The sequence below is a fragment of the Pelodiscus sinensis genome, chromosome 12 (assembly GCF_052426305.1).
Source record: "Pelodiscus sinensis isolate ZL-2025 chromosome 12, ASM5242630v1, whole genome shotgun sequence".
NCBI classification, from domain to species: Eukaryota; Metazoa; Chordata; order Testudines; family Trionychidae; genus Pelodiscus; species Pelodiscus sinensis.
The window spans coordinates 4,186,497-4,204,971 of NC_143063.1; the positions used below are offsets into that span (position 1 = coordinate 4,186,497).

An 18,475-nucleotide genomic window follows, 5' to 3' on the forward strand; every position below is an offset into this window, starting at 1 on the left:
GGGGGACAACTGGGAAACTGGAAGGTTTGCTGTTGAAAGCCAGACGGCTGAGGCAGAGAACGGTGCACTCGCCACACCAGTGCCAGAGAGAGACAGAAATTTTCCTACAAGTGTGGGGGAGGAGGGTAGGGGGGAGAGCTGTTCTGAATTCCAAAGAGCTGCAAATGACCCCCCAAGAGCAAGGATGAGAAAGGAAGAGGCTCTCCAGCTGGCTGAGAGGATGTCAGGGCAGAGCAGAGGAGGAAATCAACCGGACTCACCACCCTAAAGCCAAACCGACCCCCATCACCAGAGCCGCACAGAGCTCGTGATCCAGCTGGTCTCCACGCACCCCAACGCCCTGCATTTCCTGCTCCTGGGACATTTGTCCCAGTGACTGGGCCCCGCGGTCCTTCACCGGCTGTCTGCGGTTTTCTACCCTCTGTAACTCGTTCCTCTCTGCAGGGCGCCCACGGGAGGAGAGAGAGCTGCTGGGCGAGGCTGGGCATGCACTCGCCGGGAGCGGAGGGGAATGCTGACTTTCCTTTCTTGCTTTCAAGGAATAAGGTAGAAATTAGCCTCTCAAATTCCCAGGGTCTTGACTAAAGGGGGAGACAATCTCAGGGCCACCTGGAAAGCTTCCCTTCCCAGCCTTCCCCAGCTCAGAGGACAGATCCCAAGCTGCCAACTGGTCAGCTTTTCTGCCTTCAATGGGTCAGTGGGGAAAAGGCCTCAGCTGCAGAAGAAGCAATCCCTTCTGGCAGGCATCCCCTATCCCCCACTGCCTGGAGAGGGAGTTACCAGCATGGGGAGGGGGGCAGATTTGTCTGGCTGCAGAGAGGAATAACTACAAGGCAGGCTCACCCTCCCCTACCCCAGGCTGTGGCCCTGACCATGTTCTGCCCCAAGTCCCCACCTCCCTCCTCATCTTCCATGAAATAAGGGTGCTGCTCAGCCCAGCCAGCGCTCTGGACCCTAGGCCAGCTAGGTGCCGGTGTTGCCCTGGGTGGCTTAGGCCAGTTCCGGTTGTTGGTCAGCCCAGGACTCAGGTCAAGTGGTGGAGGAGCTCTCAGGGGTTGGGGGCTCTGGCCATGGTGGGATGGGGCTGCAGGACAACAGGGAGGGGCTGACAGATTAGCCTCCCTGAGGGGGGGTTCACCCCTGTCCATGTGTGATGTAATAATTTTGCTGCAGCTGATGAATTAGAACAAAGCCAGGGACTCTTCTCGCTCAAGAGCAGCTGGGTGAATTAGATCAACAGCAGAACGGGGATGTGGGGGGCAGGAGGAGGATTGAGGTGGTGGGGACGCGTGGGGATGGGGGAACGGGGATGTGGGGGGAAGGAGGGGGATTGAGGTGGTGGGGACGCGTGGGGATGGGGTAACGGGAATGTGGGGGGCAGGAGGGGGATTGAGGGGGCGGAGACACGTGGGGATGGGGGAACGGGGATGTGGGGGGCAGGAGGAGGATTGAGGTGGTGGGGACGCGTGAGTCATCAAGTCCAGTTCCCTGCCCAAGGCAGGACCAATCCCAACTAAATCATCCCGGCCAGGGCTTTGTCAAGCTGAGACTTAAAAACCTCTAGGGATGCAGATTCCACCCCCTCCCTAGGGAACCCGTCCCAGTGCTTCACCACCCTCCTAGTGAAATAGTTTTTCCTAATATCCAACCTAGACCTCCCCCACTGTAACTTTGATAAATGCAAAGTAATGCACCTGGATAAATATCATCCCAACAATCCACACAAAAATGAGGGGGGGGGGGTCTAAAATAGCTGTTACCACTCAAGAAAGAGAGCTTGGAATCCTTGTGTCTAGTTCCCCGAAAACATCTGCTCAGCGTGTGTGCAGTGGCAGCCTGCAAACTGGAAAGCTAACCGAATATTGGGAATCATTGGGAAAGGAATAGATCAGGGGTGGGAAACCTGAGGCCCGGGAGCGAGATGCGGCCTCTGGTTTGCCTGGATTCAGCCTGCGAGGCTCAGGATCCCTCCCCAGTATTGGGGAGCCTACGCTAGAGCTCCAGCCTCCCCCCGTCCCGCTGCCTCTCCTGCGGAGCCAGAGCAAACAAGGCTGAGCCCCCTAGGCTCTGGTGTGGGAGGGCAATGTGGGGAGTGTCTTTCTCCTTCTCAGAGGCCACCTCAATGAGGGCTCTTTTGTTTTTTGCTTCTCACTTATGTGCATTCCCCGACTGCTTTTTCTGTGGGTCAGAGGCCCCTGACCCAAAAAAGGTTTCCCCCTGAATAAATAAGACAAAATACCATATTGCCTCTCTCTATAAAGTCATTGTGTGCCCACATCTTGAATACTGCATGCAGACCTCCCCATCTAAAAAAGATCTATTGGATTTGGAAAAGGTACAGAAAGGGCAACAGAAGCGATTAGGGATAAGGAACAGCTTCCCTAGGAGGGGAGATTAACAAGGCTGGAACTTTTCAGTTTGGAAAAGAAATGTCTACAGGGTGGGGAAGAGATGTTAGAGGTCTAGAAAATCATGCATGGTGTGGAAAAATAAAATGAGGAACTGTTATTTCTACCCGCACTAACCCAAGAAGCTCGCCCAATGCAATTTATAGGCAGCACATTTAAAACAAAACACGTTATTACCGCTCAGACAACTTGTGGAACTCTTTGCCAGGGGATGGTGGAAAGGCCCAAAGTTCAAGGGGGACAGGTCCCTCAGTGGCTACTAGCCAGGACGGGCAGGGATGGTGTCCCTAGATTGTTTGCCGGAGCTGGGAATGGGCGACAGGGGATGGATCATGATGATGGAAGCACCTGGCATTGGCTGCTATTGGAAGACTGGGCTTGATGGACCATTGGTCTGACCCAGTGTGGCCATTCTGACATTCTTATGGAATCCAAATCTGTCTGCCCCCAGCTGTAACCACTAGACCCTACTCCCCTCCCAGAGCTGAAATAGAGCCCAGGAGCCCCCCTCAATTTGCTGCTTGGCTTGTATTGAGCAGGCTCAGTAACACGGTTGAATCTGCTCTCCTCAGTCCATTGGAGTCCCCCCGCCACCATGCCCCTTGTCATCTGGGGGGTCAATGGGACCAAACCCAAGTGGGCAGAACACCAGCCCCTGAACCAGACTAGCTGGCTGTCACAGGGAGCTGCAGTCGGTGCCCAGGTGGGGGATCCGCATGGGAGAAGGGCAGGGGGATCCCTGGTGGGGGAGGCAGGGGGATCCCTGGTGGGGGGGGCAGGGGATCCCTGGTGGGGGGAGGGGGATCCCTGGTGGGGGAGGCAGGGGGATCCCTGGTGGGGGGAGGGGGATCCCTGGTGGGAGGGGCAGGGGGATCCCTGGTGGGGGGAGGGGGATCCCTGGTGGGGGGAGCAGGGGGATCCCTGGTGGGGGGGCAGGGGGATCCCTGGTGGGGGGAGGGGGATCCCTGGTGGGAGGGGCAGGGGGATCCCTGGTGGGGGGAGGGGGATCCCTGGTGGGGGGAGCAGGGGGATCCCTGGTGGGGGCAGGGGGATCCCTGGTGGGGGAGGCAGAGGGATCTTGGGGGGGCAGACGGGAAGGGGGTAGCCTGGTGCCCAGGAGGGTGAACGCGGCCCCAGGGAGCCGGTGGCTCTGGCGGGCCCAGGGGAGGGGAGCGGGGCTGGTCCCGGGGGCGCTGCCGGGGAGCCCGGCTCTGCCCCGCCGCTCCCAGAGCCGCTCCCGGCCCGCGGGTGTCCCCGAGACTCTGCCCCGGCAGCTCCCGCTCCGGGCGGGCTCCCCCGGGTCTGCGGCCCCGGCTGCAAGACCCCCCCGCCCCGGCCCCCGCGGGAGACCTGCCGGGCGGGGCTGTGGGGCGGGTTCCCGCTAGGACCCAGCAGCAGCGGCAGCGGCGCCGGGACCGGGGCTGGGCTCAGGCCCCGCAGCGGGAAGCGCCTCTGGGCCGGGTCCCGGGCGGGGTGTCTCCCGCTGGGCGGTAAGAGAGACTCGCCCCCCGCCGCCCAGCGGTGCCCGGACTGCCGGGGGGCGGGGACACGTGGGGATGGGGGAACGGAGATGTGGGGGGCAGGAGGGGGCGGGGACACGTGGGGATGGGGGAACGGAGATGTGGGGGGCAGGAGGGGGCGGGGACACGTGGGGATGGGGGAACGGAGATGTGGGGGGCAGGAGGGGGCGGGGACACGTGGGGATGGGGGAACGGAGATGTGGGGGGCAGGAGGGGGCGGGGACACGTGGGGATGGGGGAACGGAGATGTGGGGGGCAGGAGGGGGCGGGGACACGTGGGGATGGGGGAACGGAGATGTGGGGGGCAGGAGGGGGCGGGGACACGTGGGGATGGGGGAACGGAGATGTGGGGGGCAGGAGGGGGCGGGGACACGTGGGGATGGGGGAACGGAGATGTGGGGGGCAGGAGGGGGCGGGGACACGTGGGGATGGGGGAACGGAGATGTGGGGGGCAGGAGGGGGCGGGGACACGTGGGGATGGGGGAACGGAGATGTGGGGGGCAGGAGGGGGCGGGGACACGTGGGGATGGGGGAACGGAGATGTGGGGGGCAGGAGGGGGCGGGGACACGTGGGGATGGGGGAACGGAGATGTGGGGGGCAGGAGGGGGCGGGGACACGTGGGGATGGGGGAACGGAGATGTGGGGGGCAGGAGGGGGCGGGGACACGTGGGGATGAGGGAACGGAGATGTGGGGGGCAGGAGGGGGATTGAGGGGATCCATTCCCTGCAACCCCCCCCCCCCCCCCCCGCGCACAGACTGACACTCCCGGGAGCCAGGGGAGGAGCTGACCTAGGGCTGGGGGTGGGGCTGGCTTTACATTGTAATAAATGGACTGAGGTTCTCCCAGCATGGCAGAGCCCAGAGCATCTGACTCCGGGGACGTGACATGGAGCCAGGTCCCTTCTGAAACTTCCCCCCTCCCCCTCTTGCCCTGGCAGGCTAAGGAATCGCGTCCCCGTTTCGCTCCAGAGCATCCCGTCTTACAGAGACAGGGCTGGGAATGGCTGGGATGGAGCCAGCTCAGGTAGGGGATTTTCAAGGAGCTTTGGGGGGCTGTGGGGAGGGCGGAGAAGGAAACACTCAGGGAGGAAGGGAGGGCTACTGGGTGATACACCTGCTGGGATATGAGCAGCCTGGGCCAGATTTTCGGGACAGGCCCCTTGGCAGGGCTGCTGGGGACGTTCCCTTGTTGCTAGGCCAGGACACACCCCACGGGGCAGGGCTGAGCAGACTCCCAGTGGCGGAGCCTGACCCCACTGGCCGGAGGCTGCTGGTCCCTGTCCCTGTGCCCAGCTCAGAGCTCTGCTTCCCGGAGCAGCCTGTGGCCGGCAGCCATGTGGGAAATGAGAAGCTCCTGCCCTGCTCTGTCTGCTGGGGGGAAGGAGCTCTCCCCTTCTCCCACCCCCTTCTGGCTGCTCTGAGCGGGAGGGGGGAATTCCGCTGTTGTGGGCCCCTCCCCTGTGAATAGCGGGATTGTGGGGTAGGGCAGCCGGTGCTGAGTGGGGGACTTTGGCTGTTCCAGGTGCTGGTGACCTTCGAGGAGGTGGCTGTGTATTTCACCCAGGGGCAGGGGGCTCTGCTGGGCCCCGCTCAGAGAGCCCTCTACAGGGACGTCATGCGGGAGAACTATGAGATGGTGACCTCGCTGGGTAAGAGCTGCTCAGGATTCCCTGTTCCAAAGCCTGACCTGGTCACCCGGCTGGAACGAGGGGAAGAGCTGTGGGTCCCGGATCGCCAAGCTAGTGAGGAAGGAGGCATCTGCAGAGGTGAGGAACAAGGGAAACTGAGTCATAAATGCCTGGAAGTGAGGGGAAGCTCAGTGTCCTAAAATGTCCTGTGAGCAAGTGTTACTATGGGGTACGCTTGTTTATTGGGGTTTTACTTCTGAAGAGGGTGGGGGTGATAACTCTGTCAATGTGCTGCTTTTGTTACTTGTGCTCTCACATGGGGTTCGACTTCTACCTTCTGCCAGTTCCCTCCCAATGGAGCTCTCCTGTGGGATCCAGGTTTCCCGGAACTGGGTTCTGCCCGCCCTTGAATCAGAGGAGCACAGATACTCACACCCGCTAACTGAGCACATGTGAGAGGACTGGTTAATCAGCATTCAACAGCTTACCTCTGATATGTCCCTGGACTGAGTAGGTGGGTTTTACAGCAATGTCAGCATGTGGCCGTCTTGTGCCTTTGGACTCAGGGGGCTGCATTTAAACAGCATTTTAAGCTGCCACCCTCATATACTCTCAGGTACAGCACGTCCTGATCTCCACTTTTACCCTGGTAGTAACCCGCTTGCTGAGCAAACCCCACCGGATTCTTGAGAGACACGGGGATCTTCAGCGTTGGTACAAGGAGTGGTGTTGCAGAGTGAATGAGGAAGCCAAAAACATCACCCCAAAGAGGGGGGCAGAGAAAGGAAGGCAGAGAGAGAAACAGTCTGCTTAACCATGAAATTTTATATTTCCATGCAAGAACCATATAAGGGGATGCTAAGAAACAAAACAGTTACACTGTTATATCTGACTTAAATCTGAATCCAAGTGTCAGGGCTAGTGATCCATCCCTGATCACGAGGCAGGGTCGGGAGGTTTTGCCTACAGAGAGATCTCACCGCTCCGTGAAGCTTGACTCGATCGGGGTTCCCAGGTGGTGATGGCAGCTGAGGGTCCAGAGCGTTGGAGACAAACAGAGGAAAGCTCCCAGCAGGGTCCGTCAGGAGCAGATGCAGTGTCAATGGGACTGATGCGGAATGGACATCCAGGCATCAGAAGGCCACTGGAGGCTTTGGGGGCAGTTATGTAGGGAAACAACAACAGTGTAATGGGGAACACGGGATTGTTTCTGGTAAACTGAGGGCTCATGGAGTATCCCAAAGTTGTTTTGTTAAGGCTAGACAATAGGAACGGCTCATTCCTGGCGATGGGGTGGAGATCATTTGAGGGAGCTCCGAATGCAATTAGTCAGCTTCAGTATTTTGGATACCAATAGAGGATTTATTACTAACATTGGTCTGGTAATTACTGATCTGGGTATGGACAGGTGTGGGTTCATTAGCATCAGGAGCAGAGATTTCCCATCAGGCACTGCGTTCCTGCTTCCCTGTCCCAGAATTCCCTGCAGTGCTTGTCTTGGAATAGCTGTTCTCTGTTCTGTAAGCTGATGGAAAGGCCTCCCTCTCCTTCCTCCAATGCAAGTGAGGCTGGGGTGTTTCCTGAACCCTGTCACCCTTGTCCAGAGGGTTTTAGTGCGTCTGTCTCTCCCTTTTCACTGCTTTTTGTAAATCTTCCTTCTGATCGGCTTTGGTTCAGGCAGAGGCTGCGGGAGGGGCAGAGATCTTTCCTGAACTTTATGCCCTAATTCCCCAAGAACACAAAGCTGGTAGGTAACAGAAGAGACCTCAGTTCTCCCCCGTCTCACCGAGGGGAGGGTTGCAGTCAGCAGGTGCCATATCATCCAATCAGAATCAGTCCTGGCTTCCCATTCATCCTGTCGGAAATTTCTTCCCTACGTTTATTTCCCTGAGAGTGTTTGGTGGGATGTGGAGTTGGAATCCAATGTCTCAATCTCTCCAATAGTTACTGTGCTGTGTTCTCCTTCTTTGCCTTCTGCCCTTTCCTCCTGATACTGGCAGTGACACCTTTCTGGATTCTCTCTCTCTCTCTCCCCCAGCAGGTGATAGGACAGTGAGTGACAACAAGGACGTGACTCAGCAGCAGGGAGGTCCTGGGGAAGTGGAACCCCAGGAAGCGTTTTTGGGCAGAGCTGAAGGGAATGTTCCCCAGGACTTGGAATGGGGAAATGCCTGGGGAGATCGATACAGTTCAGAGGTTAAGCTGGGAACCTATCCCGGAAAGAAAACGGATGAATCCATTCCATGTGGCGGAGCATCCCAAGGAAATGATCCCAAGGAAATGACCGTCCAGCAGACAAGTCACAATGACAAAAAATCCTACAAATGCCTTGACTGTGGGAAAAGCTTTCGTCATAGCTCAAGGTTTATTATACATCAAAGAATCCACACAGGAGAAAGGCCCTATAAATGCCCCGAGTGTGGGAAAAGTTTCAATCACAGCTCAAACTTTTTTCAGCACCGGAGAACACACACAGAAGAAAGACCCTATAAATGCCGTGAGTGTGGGAAAGGCTTCAGCTTGAAATCGACCCTAGTTAAGCATCAGCTGATCCACAGAGGAGAGAAACCCAATAAATGCCAGGAGTGTGGGAAAAGTTTCATTCAGAAGTCACAACTAATTATACATCAGAGAGTGCACACCGGAGAGAGACCCTTTAAATGCCATGTGTGTGGGAAAAGTTATATTGATAACTCCAAGCTTACAAGACATCAGCAAACCCATGCAGGTGAGCGACCTTTTAAGTGCCTTGAGTGTGGGAAAGCTTACACTTGGAAATCAAACCTTACTATACATCAGAAAATCCACACTGGGGACAACCTCCATACATGCTTGGACTGTGGGAAAACTTTCAGTCGGAGCTCACACCTTCTTCATCACATGAGAATGTTCCCAGGAGAAATACCCTTTAAATGCCTTGAGTGTGGGAACAGTTTCAATTGTAAATCAGCCCTTAAATCACATCAGAAAACCCACACTGGAGAGAAACCCCATAAATGCTCGGACTGTGGGAAAACTTTCAGTTGCAACTCACGCCTTCTTGCTCACAGGAGAATGCACTCAGGAGAAAGACCCTTTAAATGCCTGGAGTGTGGGAAAGGATTCAGTTGTAAATCAGCCCTTAAATCGCATCAGAAAACCCACACTGGAGAGAAACCCCATGAATGCTTGGATTGTGGGAAAACTTTCCGTCGGAGCTCACACCTGACTCATCACAGGAGAACACACTCAGGAGAAAGACCCTATCAATGCTTTGACTGTGGGAAAGGTTTCAGTGTGAAATCAGCCCTTCATACACATCAAAAAGCCCACACTGGAGAAAAACCCTATAAATGCCCTGTGTGTGGGAAAGGTTTCATTTGGAAATCAGCCCTTAAATCGCATCAGAAAACCCACACTGGGGAGAAACCCCACACCTGCTTGGACTGTGGGAAATCTTTCACTTGGGGCTCATACCTCATTCACCATAGGAGAGTGCACTCAGGAGAGAGACCCTATAAATGTCTTGAGTGTGGGAAAGATTTCAGTTGGCAATCAACCCTTTATGCACACCAGAAAGCCCACTCTGGAGAGAAACCCCATAAATGCTTGGACTGTGGGAAAAAGTTCAGCCAGCGCTCGTATCTTAATAGACATGAGAAAATCCACCTGAGAGAGAGGTCTTATGAATGCCTTGACTCTAGACACCTGTCCTCACCCCTGTCTTCCACCAGTCCCCAGACTGTGCTCCCCCCTCACCTCGGGCTGTTCTCTACAGGGGAAGTGTCCCCGGGGGCTGGTAACTCCCCTCCCTGGATCCCCCAGGGTTCTGGGCTCTGGGGATCAAACAGGAAGGGATCAGGCCAGTGGGTTCTGGAGAGAAAAGTGGGGATTGAATGGTGGGGGCTAAGGGAGCTGGGCAGCAGGGGGAGCTGGGTGCTGGGGCCAGACGTGCCCCGTGGGGAGGACACGAGGGGGCACGTGCTCCCTAAATGCCATGGGCAGGAGGAGCAAGGTGCAGAGCTTCTGGGTGGACCAGAACACTAGAAGGGGGGCCAGTTGCTCCTTTGGCCCTAGAACAGTCGGACTAAGAAAGAAGCTCTAAGGGCTGCAGCTGCAGGCCCCAGGATAAGCGGGGATCTATTCGACCGGGGTCCTGGGCTGCAACCCATAAAGCTGCTGTGTTCTGGATCGGCCCTTCCTTTCGGCAGGGCGAGAGGCAACATCGCTAAAAATGTTTCCCCAACTTTTTGGGCTTAGTGCGGATCATTTCTAGATGGGAAGATTTGTCCTTCTTTTTCTTTTATTAAAATGATGTGAAGTGTTGCAACGAATACAACCAAATGCTGAGTTGAAAAGTGAAGCCAGTTTAGCCACTTGAGAGGAAAATGGGAACGTTTCTTTCCTGATGTGGGGTCTCAGAGTGTTCTCCGAGATTTCACTGTAGGAATCTGAAAGCCTTTTGTAGTTCTGGATTCTGGGATTTCCCTCTCTGTGAAGGCTGGTTGGTCACAAACTTTGTAGTTGAGTTGCACAGGATGGAGCACAGGTTTGAGGACTTCACAAGAAAAACGATCGTTTGTCCCAATACTCCTTTTCTACGTTTTATTTTGCTCTTGGTCGTGAGATTTGAGCAATGAGTGATCGACATCACCCAGCACAAACTCAGCGGGTGCAAGCAAGATCCACTCTGGGAGAGGCAGAGACCGAAACAGAGAGTGAAGTCACTGCCTGATACCAGCAGCTGGGGGAACAGCACTGAGAAATGGCTGGGTTTGCTCCTCGGAGCTAGACGGCTGAGGCTGAGAACTCTGGACTCGTTGCACCAGTGCCACTGAGAAACTAGCAATGAATGATGAGTGTCACGTGAAGCTGCCCCTTAACACTCATGTGCCATGAACAGCACCCCACACAGAACGATGGGGGAGAGGCTTTGGGATCTTATTGGCGTGAGGGTGAAGAATTGGTGCAGTCAGAGCTGCAAGTGGCCCGTAGGAACTGGGACACGTACCGTCGCGTTTCTTGTGCCCTTTGTGCAAAGGGGTGTGGTTGAGACGCCCTCCAATGCAGAGCCAAGTTAGGGGACTCCAGCAGGTGAGTCACAAGGTCAAGGAGGCAACCGGTTCAGTGCTGCTGCCAAAACATTTCATTTCATAAAGACTCGGCACAATCCTCGGTGAGGCCCCATGTCCACAGCCAAGGATCCTGGGGGTACTCCTTATAGCACAGAGTCAGAAACAGGAGCCCAGAGATGAGGAAGAGGTGGAAGGGGATGAGGAGGAGGGACTCACCGCGGGGCCACCCTGTGCTGTAAGGAAATGGGCTTCTTCTATAGCCGTATTGGAAGGCCTATAGCCTAGGGCTTCTGTCTCCAGCCAGACTGAAAGATCAGCAGCCACGAGTTGCAAAGCAGAGAGTCACATCGTTGTATTCCATCTAAATCGCATTAAAATAGCAGAATGCCCGGCTGTGTAGAGGGACACCCCGTTCCAGTGGCACCCACTAACTCAGAGAAACAGATCTCAAGATGGGCAAAGCAAACTTAGTTTACTGGTAGCATTTTGTCTGACACAAAACTCCCTATTAAGAGTTGGGGGTTGTGGAATCCTCGTTCTGCTCACTTTCCTATTGTTTGTACAATCTCTGGTTTTATTTCTCTGCTGTGTAATTAATTACACTGTGTAAATCATTTAAGGTGGTGGGATATGATTGGTTAGGTAATTTAGTTATGTAATGATTGGTTAGTAAAATTTTAGTACAATAATTGGGTATGGTAGAGGTAAGCAAGACTCACATTTCACAATATAACCTGGGGTCAAAGAAGACGACCAGAAGAAAGGAAACAAGGAAGAAAAAGAAAAGACCCAGAAAAGCAGCTGACCTACAGGGCACAGCCTAAGAGCAGAGCTTCCAGGAATCCTCTGCATGACTGTGACATGGAGCAACCCGAATTCGGAGGAGACTGAGCTTGCCTGGCCAACAGTGGACGTTTGCCTGCCTTGCTCAGGCTGGGGGAGAATGGCACCTCGTGCTCAGCATGTGTATTCTGCTTGCTCAGTAATTACTAATAAGTAGAGAGCATGGATATTCGTGTGTAAGGCTCTGTCCTGGTGAAAGACCCTACAACCCCACAGAAGTTATGCCCTGAGCCCTAGGAATTGGGGCCAGGTGTGTGTGTCAGGACAAGAGAGAATAACCATGAACATCGCTTACCACCAAGCATTCACCTGATGTGTGTCACTGTGATTGAAAGGCCTCAATAAAGACAAAAGTGATGCAGGTTTCCAAGAGTTTGTGTGTGACACAACCCACTGCAGTCACTCTGGCCCCTGTTGGAGCCTGTAAAATCCTGATGGGATGTTTTTCACGTTCCCAATATGTCTAAAGCTGCATTGCCTGTTCCCCCAGTGCCTAGCGACTGCAGATAACACTACGCACCATGAGATGCATACCCATGTTGCTTTGCTGTTTCTATCATGTTGTGTCTACACTACAGAGAAAAGTCGGAAAAAGATACGCAAACTGCGAACCGCCCTTTTTCCATCTTTCTTCTGAAAGAGGCTTTTCCGACATATGGCCCCTCTTTTGGAACATTCCTTCTTTCTTGTAAAAGGAGGTTCACAGGGATACCGAAAAAAACGTGTCTGCTTTTCTGATTTTTTTCAGAAAAGCAGACGTGTTCCTTGGACACGGTAGAGCTTTTCTGTGATTCCTTTGGTATCCTGGAAAAGCTCTGTAGTCTAGAAGTACTCTTCAAGGTGGAGCTAAGGAAGAGGCCATGGTATCTCGACAGAGTTTAGCAGTGTAAACATGCTTTTGTGAATTTGCAGTGTAGACATAGTCCTAGTTAACCATGCCACATTTAGAGGAAACCAAGGTACACACAATTCATACAAATTTATAACAGAAAATCCCTGCTCCATCCCATTTTTTCTCCCTTTGATGCCAAACATAGTGGGGGTCATGTTAATCAGTGAGCTAGGGTAGAACAGACACCCCTTTCCAGTACAAGGCATCCACAGTACGAGCAAAGCCCCCTCCTCTTAGTGTGGACCCGACCCCTATGGATACAACAGTGACTGAATCATGCCCCTGTAGGCTTGGCCAGATGACATGCAGTGAGGGCTGAATTAAGGCAGAGGAAACTTAAGGATATGTCCAGGGCAGGAACACCATTTAGGGGATATTGGGGGGGAGGGGGCCGTAGCCTTCACTCCCGAGTTTGAACCCCTGGATTTCATACTTGGGGTCTGCTTAAAGCCCACACCCTGACTCCTCCAAAGGCACTTCTCAAATGCAACAGTTCAGGCTCCTTGCAGCTTTGCCCTTGGGGCAGGGAGTTTGTTAGAAAAAGAGGGAGGAGGAAGGGGATTAAGAATATCAAAAGGTATTTGAAGAATTTTTAAATCAGTGTTTCTTAAACTTTTTAAGACTGAGGAACACCAAACAATTTTTTTTTATGATGAACATCAAGGATTTTTTGTTGAGCAAAAAGAAAAAAAAAAAGGAGGGGAAACTGGGGAAAAGTTATTGACCAAAAAGATGAGGGGAAAGTTATTGAGGGGGGAAAAAAAGGTCGCCTGCCCCTTTAAGGGTGGCCATTTTGAACTGTTGTTCTCTGCCGCACACCTCCGACTGCCTTGTTGCAGCTGTGGAACACAGTTTACGAAACACTGTGTTAGATTGTCATGAAAACATTGTTGGGTACGCCACTTAAAAATAAGGGGGAAAATGTTGTGCTACAAGGATCTGCATTTGGATCATGGCTGTTAAAGTTCTCATATGTGTTCTTGAAAAAGTGATAAACTGACTACTCCAAAGCTGACTGCAAAGGGTTCCCAAGGGACCCCACAAAGCTGGGTGCTTGGGCAACACAAAGGCAGATGGAATTCAGGGTCACTACGTGCAAAGCAATGCACACGAGAAAATAGGATCCTAACTATAGATCCCAAAATGATGGGGTCTAAATAGCTGTTTCCACTCCAGAAAGAGATCTTGGAGTCATTGTGGATAGCTCGTTGAAAACATCTCCACATTCAGTGGCAGTTTGAAAACTAAAAAGCGAACCGAATATTGGGAATCATTAGGAAAAGGAATTGAGAATAGGACAAAATCCCATATTGTCTCTATCTAAAGCCACGGTGCACCCTCATCTTGATTACTGCATGCAGATCTGGTCACCCCAGCTATAAGATCTATTGGATTTGGAAAAGGTACAGAAAGGGCAACAGAAATGATTAGGGGTATGGAACAGCTGTCCTAGGAGGAGTCATTAATAAGACTGGGACTTTTCAGCTCAGAAAAGAAATGACTAAAGGATGGGGGAATATGGTAGAAGTCTAGATAATCATGAATGGCATGGAAAAATAGAATACGGGGCTACCTGTCCCCCCCCCCCGAGCTGCACCAGGTAGGCACTCCATCCCATCCCCCTCCTGCCCAGACCCCCCGCCCTACCCCACTCCTACACGCTATGTCCTGCCCAGACCCCACCCTGCTCATGCATCCTCCTTCAACTCTGCACCCCCAGCCCGCTCCTGCGCCCTACCTTCTGCCCAGACCCCCCCTCAACCTCACCCCAGCCATCTCCTCCTGTGCACTGAACTCCACATTTTTGGCCCCCACCCCAGAGCCTAGGCAGGCTCCCCCCAAAATCTACTAGCCCCGGCCCTTCGTAGGGTTGCCAGGTGTTCAGTTTTGAACCAGCGAGTCCAGTATTTGCGCTTTCTGTTTGGGAAACAAATTGAGAAACTAGAACTGTTTGGTATGTTTGCAATAAGATGTGATGTCATGTCAAGTGTAGCCCGTATTTTTGGTGAAACCATCTGGCAACCCTAGCTTGAGGATAGTGAGGGGGATAGAGAGTATTTTTTTTTCTGCTTCTCAATTGGGGGCCATCCGTGGGCAACCGCACGGAAACCCAGGGAACCCGACATACAGTGGGGTGTCTAATGGCGGCAGAATCTGCCCCACAGAGTGAAATCCTAGCCCCACTGAAGACCAAGGCCGTGTTGATGTTGATTTCAACGGACTCAGCATGCCACTGTGGCGCTGAAGGCGGCATTCCACTGAAGCGTGGAACCAGTCAGCTGGCCAGAGGGTTGGTCCCTGGATTTGTAAAACCAGCACCGTGAGCAGGATGGAGCATGTGGACTCAGTCCCGTTCCTGGGGCTAGCGCCGCATATTCAGATTAAGATATTTGTTCTCATAATTCTTATAAAACAGTCGGCGATGGGGCCGGGAGCAGCGGAACAGGCTCCAATTTGCTCAGGCTCCTGCTGTGGGTCGAGGTGGGGGGGCAAACCCTGATGCCATCTGGCACCAGGCCCCGTGGTAATACCCCTTCACCCATCCATCCGAGAGCTGAGGCGGCCACCATGGAAGCTGAGGGCCTGGGGCAGACACCCAGATCTGTCCTATGGACAGGATGCCTCTGGGGTGTGGTGTTAAAGAGCCAGCTCCGCGCTAGAGCTGCAGGTGACATGTTTTCCTGTCCTGACAGTCTGGGAGCGGCTGGGCAGAGCCGGTCTCGTCTGCGCCCCGGGCTCCCCGACAGCACCCCAGGGACCAGCCACCGGCTTCCTGGGGCCACGTTCACCCCTCCTGGGCACTAGGCAAACCCCTTCCTGTCTGCCCCCCACCAGGAATCCCCCTGTCCTTACCCCCCAGCGATCCCCCCCGCCCCTCTCCCAACCAGATCACCCACCTGGGCACTGACTGCAGCTCCCTGCCACACAGCTGATATCCGCTGTGATGCGCCAGCGAGTCCAGTTCAGGGGTAGTGCTCCTCCCACTCAGGTTTGGCTCCTCCCCCTGTCCAATCTGACAAGGGGCATGGTGCTGGGGACAAAATGGAGCGAGCTGTGCTGGGACTTGGCAGGCCAGCTTGCCATGGGGTCAGCTTTAGCCTCATGCACCCACCCCCGAAAACGAGCCACAGGCCTCAGTGAGCACCGGCCGTACCGTCAATTGCTAGGCATTCTGGGAACATGAAAAATGCCCCATCAGCCCCCTCTTTGCTTCCCAGCCCTACCTGGGCTTCCGGCTGCTGTGGGAAATCCTGGATCCAGACGTCTGTGCCATGCTGGGTTCAGCGTGCTCAGCACATCAGGCATGGAAGCAGAGAGGAGTAACTGAGGGAGCCGACTCAGATGCAGAGGGGACAGTGATGGTGGTGTCTCTATTGCAGGCTGGGCCGTTTGGAGAATCATATCCCCACGGTGGCGACCGCATGCTTTGTGGGGGAGTACGGGGGCCGTGTTTGCCCGTGGGTAGAGCACTGAGGACAGCGCCCAGGGGCAGACACCCGTGCTGTCAGAGGGCCCACACGGCAGCCATCAATATGCAGGGAGGCCCTGAGAAACCACTGACCATGAGGGGCACTGACATTTGTGGGTGTTGCTTCCCTGCCTCGTCACCCTGAGGAAGGCATTCCCGTGAAACCAAGGGATATCACAGGCTTCCACAAGGCCAGAGCAACTGCGGCAGGTTGCGTCACACAAAATAAACTCTTGGAAACCTGCATCACTCGTGTCTTTATTGAGGCCTTTGAATCAATCGCACACAGCGGGTGCATGCTTGGTGGCAAGGGATGGGTCGGGTTATTCTTTCAGGTCCTCTGAGATTTTTCCCTTAGCTGATGGAAATGGGTCTGGTCTGGAAGAGTGACCCCTAGCGATAGAGAGACTGTCCTATTCAGAAGCTTCAGGGGGGAGCCAAGTTAGTCTGTACAGGATAAACTTAAGAAACAACAAATAATCTGGCAACACCTTAAAGACTAACAAAACATGTCGATGGGACCAGGAGCTTTCGTGGGCACAGCTCACTTCTTCAGATGTACTAGTGTTAGGCCACAGAAAATTGGGCCTAGGGCAGTTATGCTAAGACAGACGGAGAAGAGTCCAGCAAAGGGTTCTGGGTAGTCCCTGAACAAAATTTGAGACATGAGTTGAACAAGGGCATGAGATAAGCGAACAGCTGCATTTTTGTACTTGCTGAGCTGAACAGCTTGCTTAAGAAACCGATAAGAAAACTCCCCGTCTCCTCATTGTCTGGTACTCGCCTTCTGTCTTAATAAGAAAGTTGCTAATGTATCAAGGCCACCTTGAATAGTTGGCAAGGTATGCACCCATGCTAGAAGTTTCTAACTAACAAAGGGGGGTGAGTTGCTGGTTCTCGGAGAGACGGGCTGCTCTCTATTGTCGTGTGCACTCTTCAATAAAGAGCTTTGTGATTAGACCTTGCTGGTGTTGCCTGTCTCTTTGCGGTCAGACAACGAACTGAAGCCGTCTGGGTTTGAGTCCCCGACAAATTTGGCACCTCAGATGAGACTCGTCTGACTCTCCGGTGCGGGATCAGACTCTGAAGCAATGCAGCGCGCATCCTCCGGCTTTGAGGAGCCTTGCCCGGTGGCCTGATCCCTGTGTCGGTGATAAGGCATGTCCTGTGAACCAGCCGAAGCCCGCAGAAATCCAGCAACGTCGACCTACACGTTGTGTAGGATCCAGGTCTTCGGAGTTCAAGTCCCAGGAGTGTTTGGGGTTCGAGTCCCTGGAGTGTTCGGGGTTCGAGTCCCGGGACAGGTAAGCAAGCGCTCGGTATTGAGAGGTTGGGGTTGGAGTCCCTTAACTGTGGAAAATGGGACAAGTTGGCTTACTGCCCGGGGGACGCCCCGTTGTGCCTGGTACTCAGAGATTGGAAGGGTATCTTTGGAACAACCGGTTTAGCTAAGTCAAAAATGAGAAATTTATGTCAAATTCAATGGCCTTCTTTTACTGCCCATTTGTCCCCCACTAATGATTGTCCAGACTGCGGAACTTTCTCCATAGAGAAGATGGATGCCTTGAGAGATGTATTGGTCAGTCTTAGACCGGGACAAATGGAATATTTATTTGTATGGTACAATTATAAGCCAAAAGAGAGGGAGATGGCCCTGCAGGCCGTTTGTATGGAGGAGTCTGTTAAACTTCCCCCACCCTATGCCCTGGAGGTGGTAGAAAGAACATTCCGTACCATTTTCTCTATCCATCTACCAACCTGGGCTGATGTGAACCAATTGTTGGATACCCTCCTCACGGAAGATGAGCATCAAAAGATTAAAGAAAAGGCTGTAGCATATCACCAGAATCAAGCTTGGGGAGGTATGCTCACCGCTGAGCCTAATTAGGATCCGAATTCAGACGGGATGCAAGGGAAAAGTTTACCTGAAGTGGTTAGCATTGTGACACGGGTGTACAATGGGAAAGAGGAGAAGAGAGAGAGAAAAAGAAGGAAGGAAAAACAGAAGGATATGAGGGATCGTTGTTGGCAATGGCTGTAGCAGGAGGCAGAGGAGGGGGCCGCGGGTGGAGTTGTGGTAATCAGGGAGGACCTATTGGAAGGGGAAGGGGTGGAATAGCAAGACGGCGAAGACGCGGAGGTAGTGTTGACCCTGGTCATAATGAGTGCCACTATTGTGGTGAGGCAGGACACTGGAAAAGGGAATGTCCTTTCAGACCAAACCCTGATTGCAAGCCTGAGGTAGTGAGTCAGCTGAATCTCGAGACTCAGCGGGTATGTAAGGTAGTGACGACTCCCCTTATTTCATAAGCTGCTAAGGTCTGACACGCTAGACCCGGCAGACTCTTTCTTTGGAGTGTGTAGAGTTAGTTTAGGTGGGGGTTAGTCTAAACATATCCCCCCACACTGCTGAAGGCACCCCTATGTACTACATGTACGTACATAATGGTCCAAGGACTTGTAAGCATTTAACGAATGGGAAAAGAGGAAAAATTAAAGCCCTGAGGGATGAAAGTAAAGCTCAGAAAAGCAAAAATCCGCCCTGCAGTGCAAAATGTAACTTACAAACTGCTGCCAAAATAATGCACAAGAAGTGAAAAAAGAAAAAAGAAAAGAAAAAAAAAGGATTTCTCAGTTGGCACACCCGTATCAACCAAGC

The 18,475-nt window shown here is 53.5% G+C and overlaps 1 protein-coding gene across 3 annotated transcripts; it reads left to right on the plus strand.

The window, feature by feature from the left end:
• The first annotated feature begins 3,830 nt into the window (after nucleotides 1-3,830).
• On the plus strand, nucleotides 3,831-11,820 carry LOC149523684 (uncharacterized). Of its 3 annotated transcripts, XM_089781412.1 has the most exons (4): nucleotides 3,831-3,898; nucleotides 4,869-4,954; nucleotides 5,453-5,696; nucleotides 7,597-11,820. In XM_089781412.1, exons 2-4 carry the CDS (start codon nucleotides 4,931-4,933, stop codon nucleotides 9,582-9,584), a joined length of 2,256 nt encoding a protein of 751 aa, XP_089637538.1. In that variant the 5' UTR covers nucleotides 3,831-3,898; nucleotides 4,869-4,930; the 3' UTR covers nucleotides 9,585-11,820. The 3 variants fall into 3 exon arrangements, with proteins under 3 accessions (XP_089637538.1, XP_089637537.1, XP_089637539.1); XM_089781411.1 differs by lacking the exon at nucleotides 3,831-3,898 and having other exon boundaries at nucleotides 4,719-4,954; XM_089781413.1 differs by lacking the exon at nucleotides 3,831-3,898 and having other exon boundaries at nucleotides 4,790-4,954; nucleotides 7,600-11,820.
• Nucleotides 11,821-18,475: the final 6,655 nt, after the last annotated feature.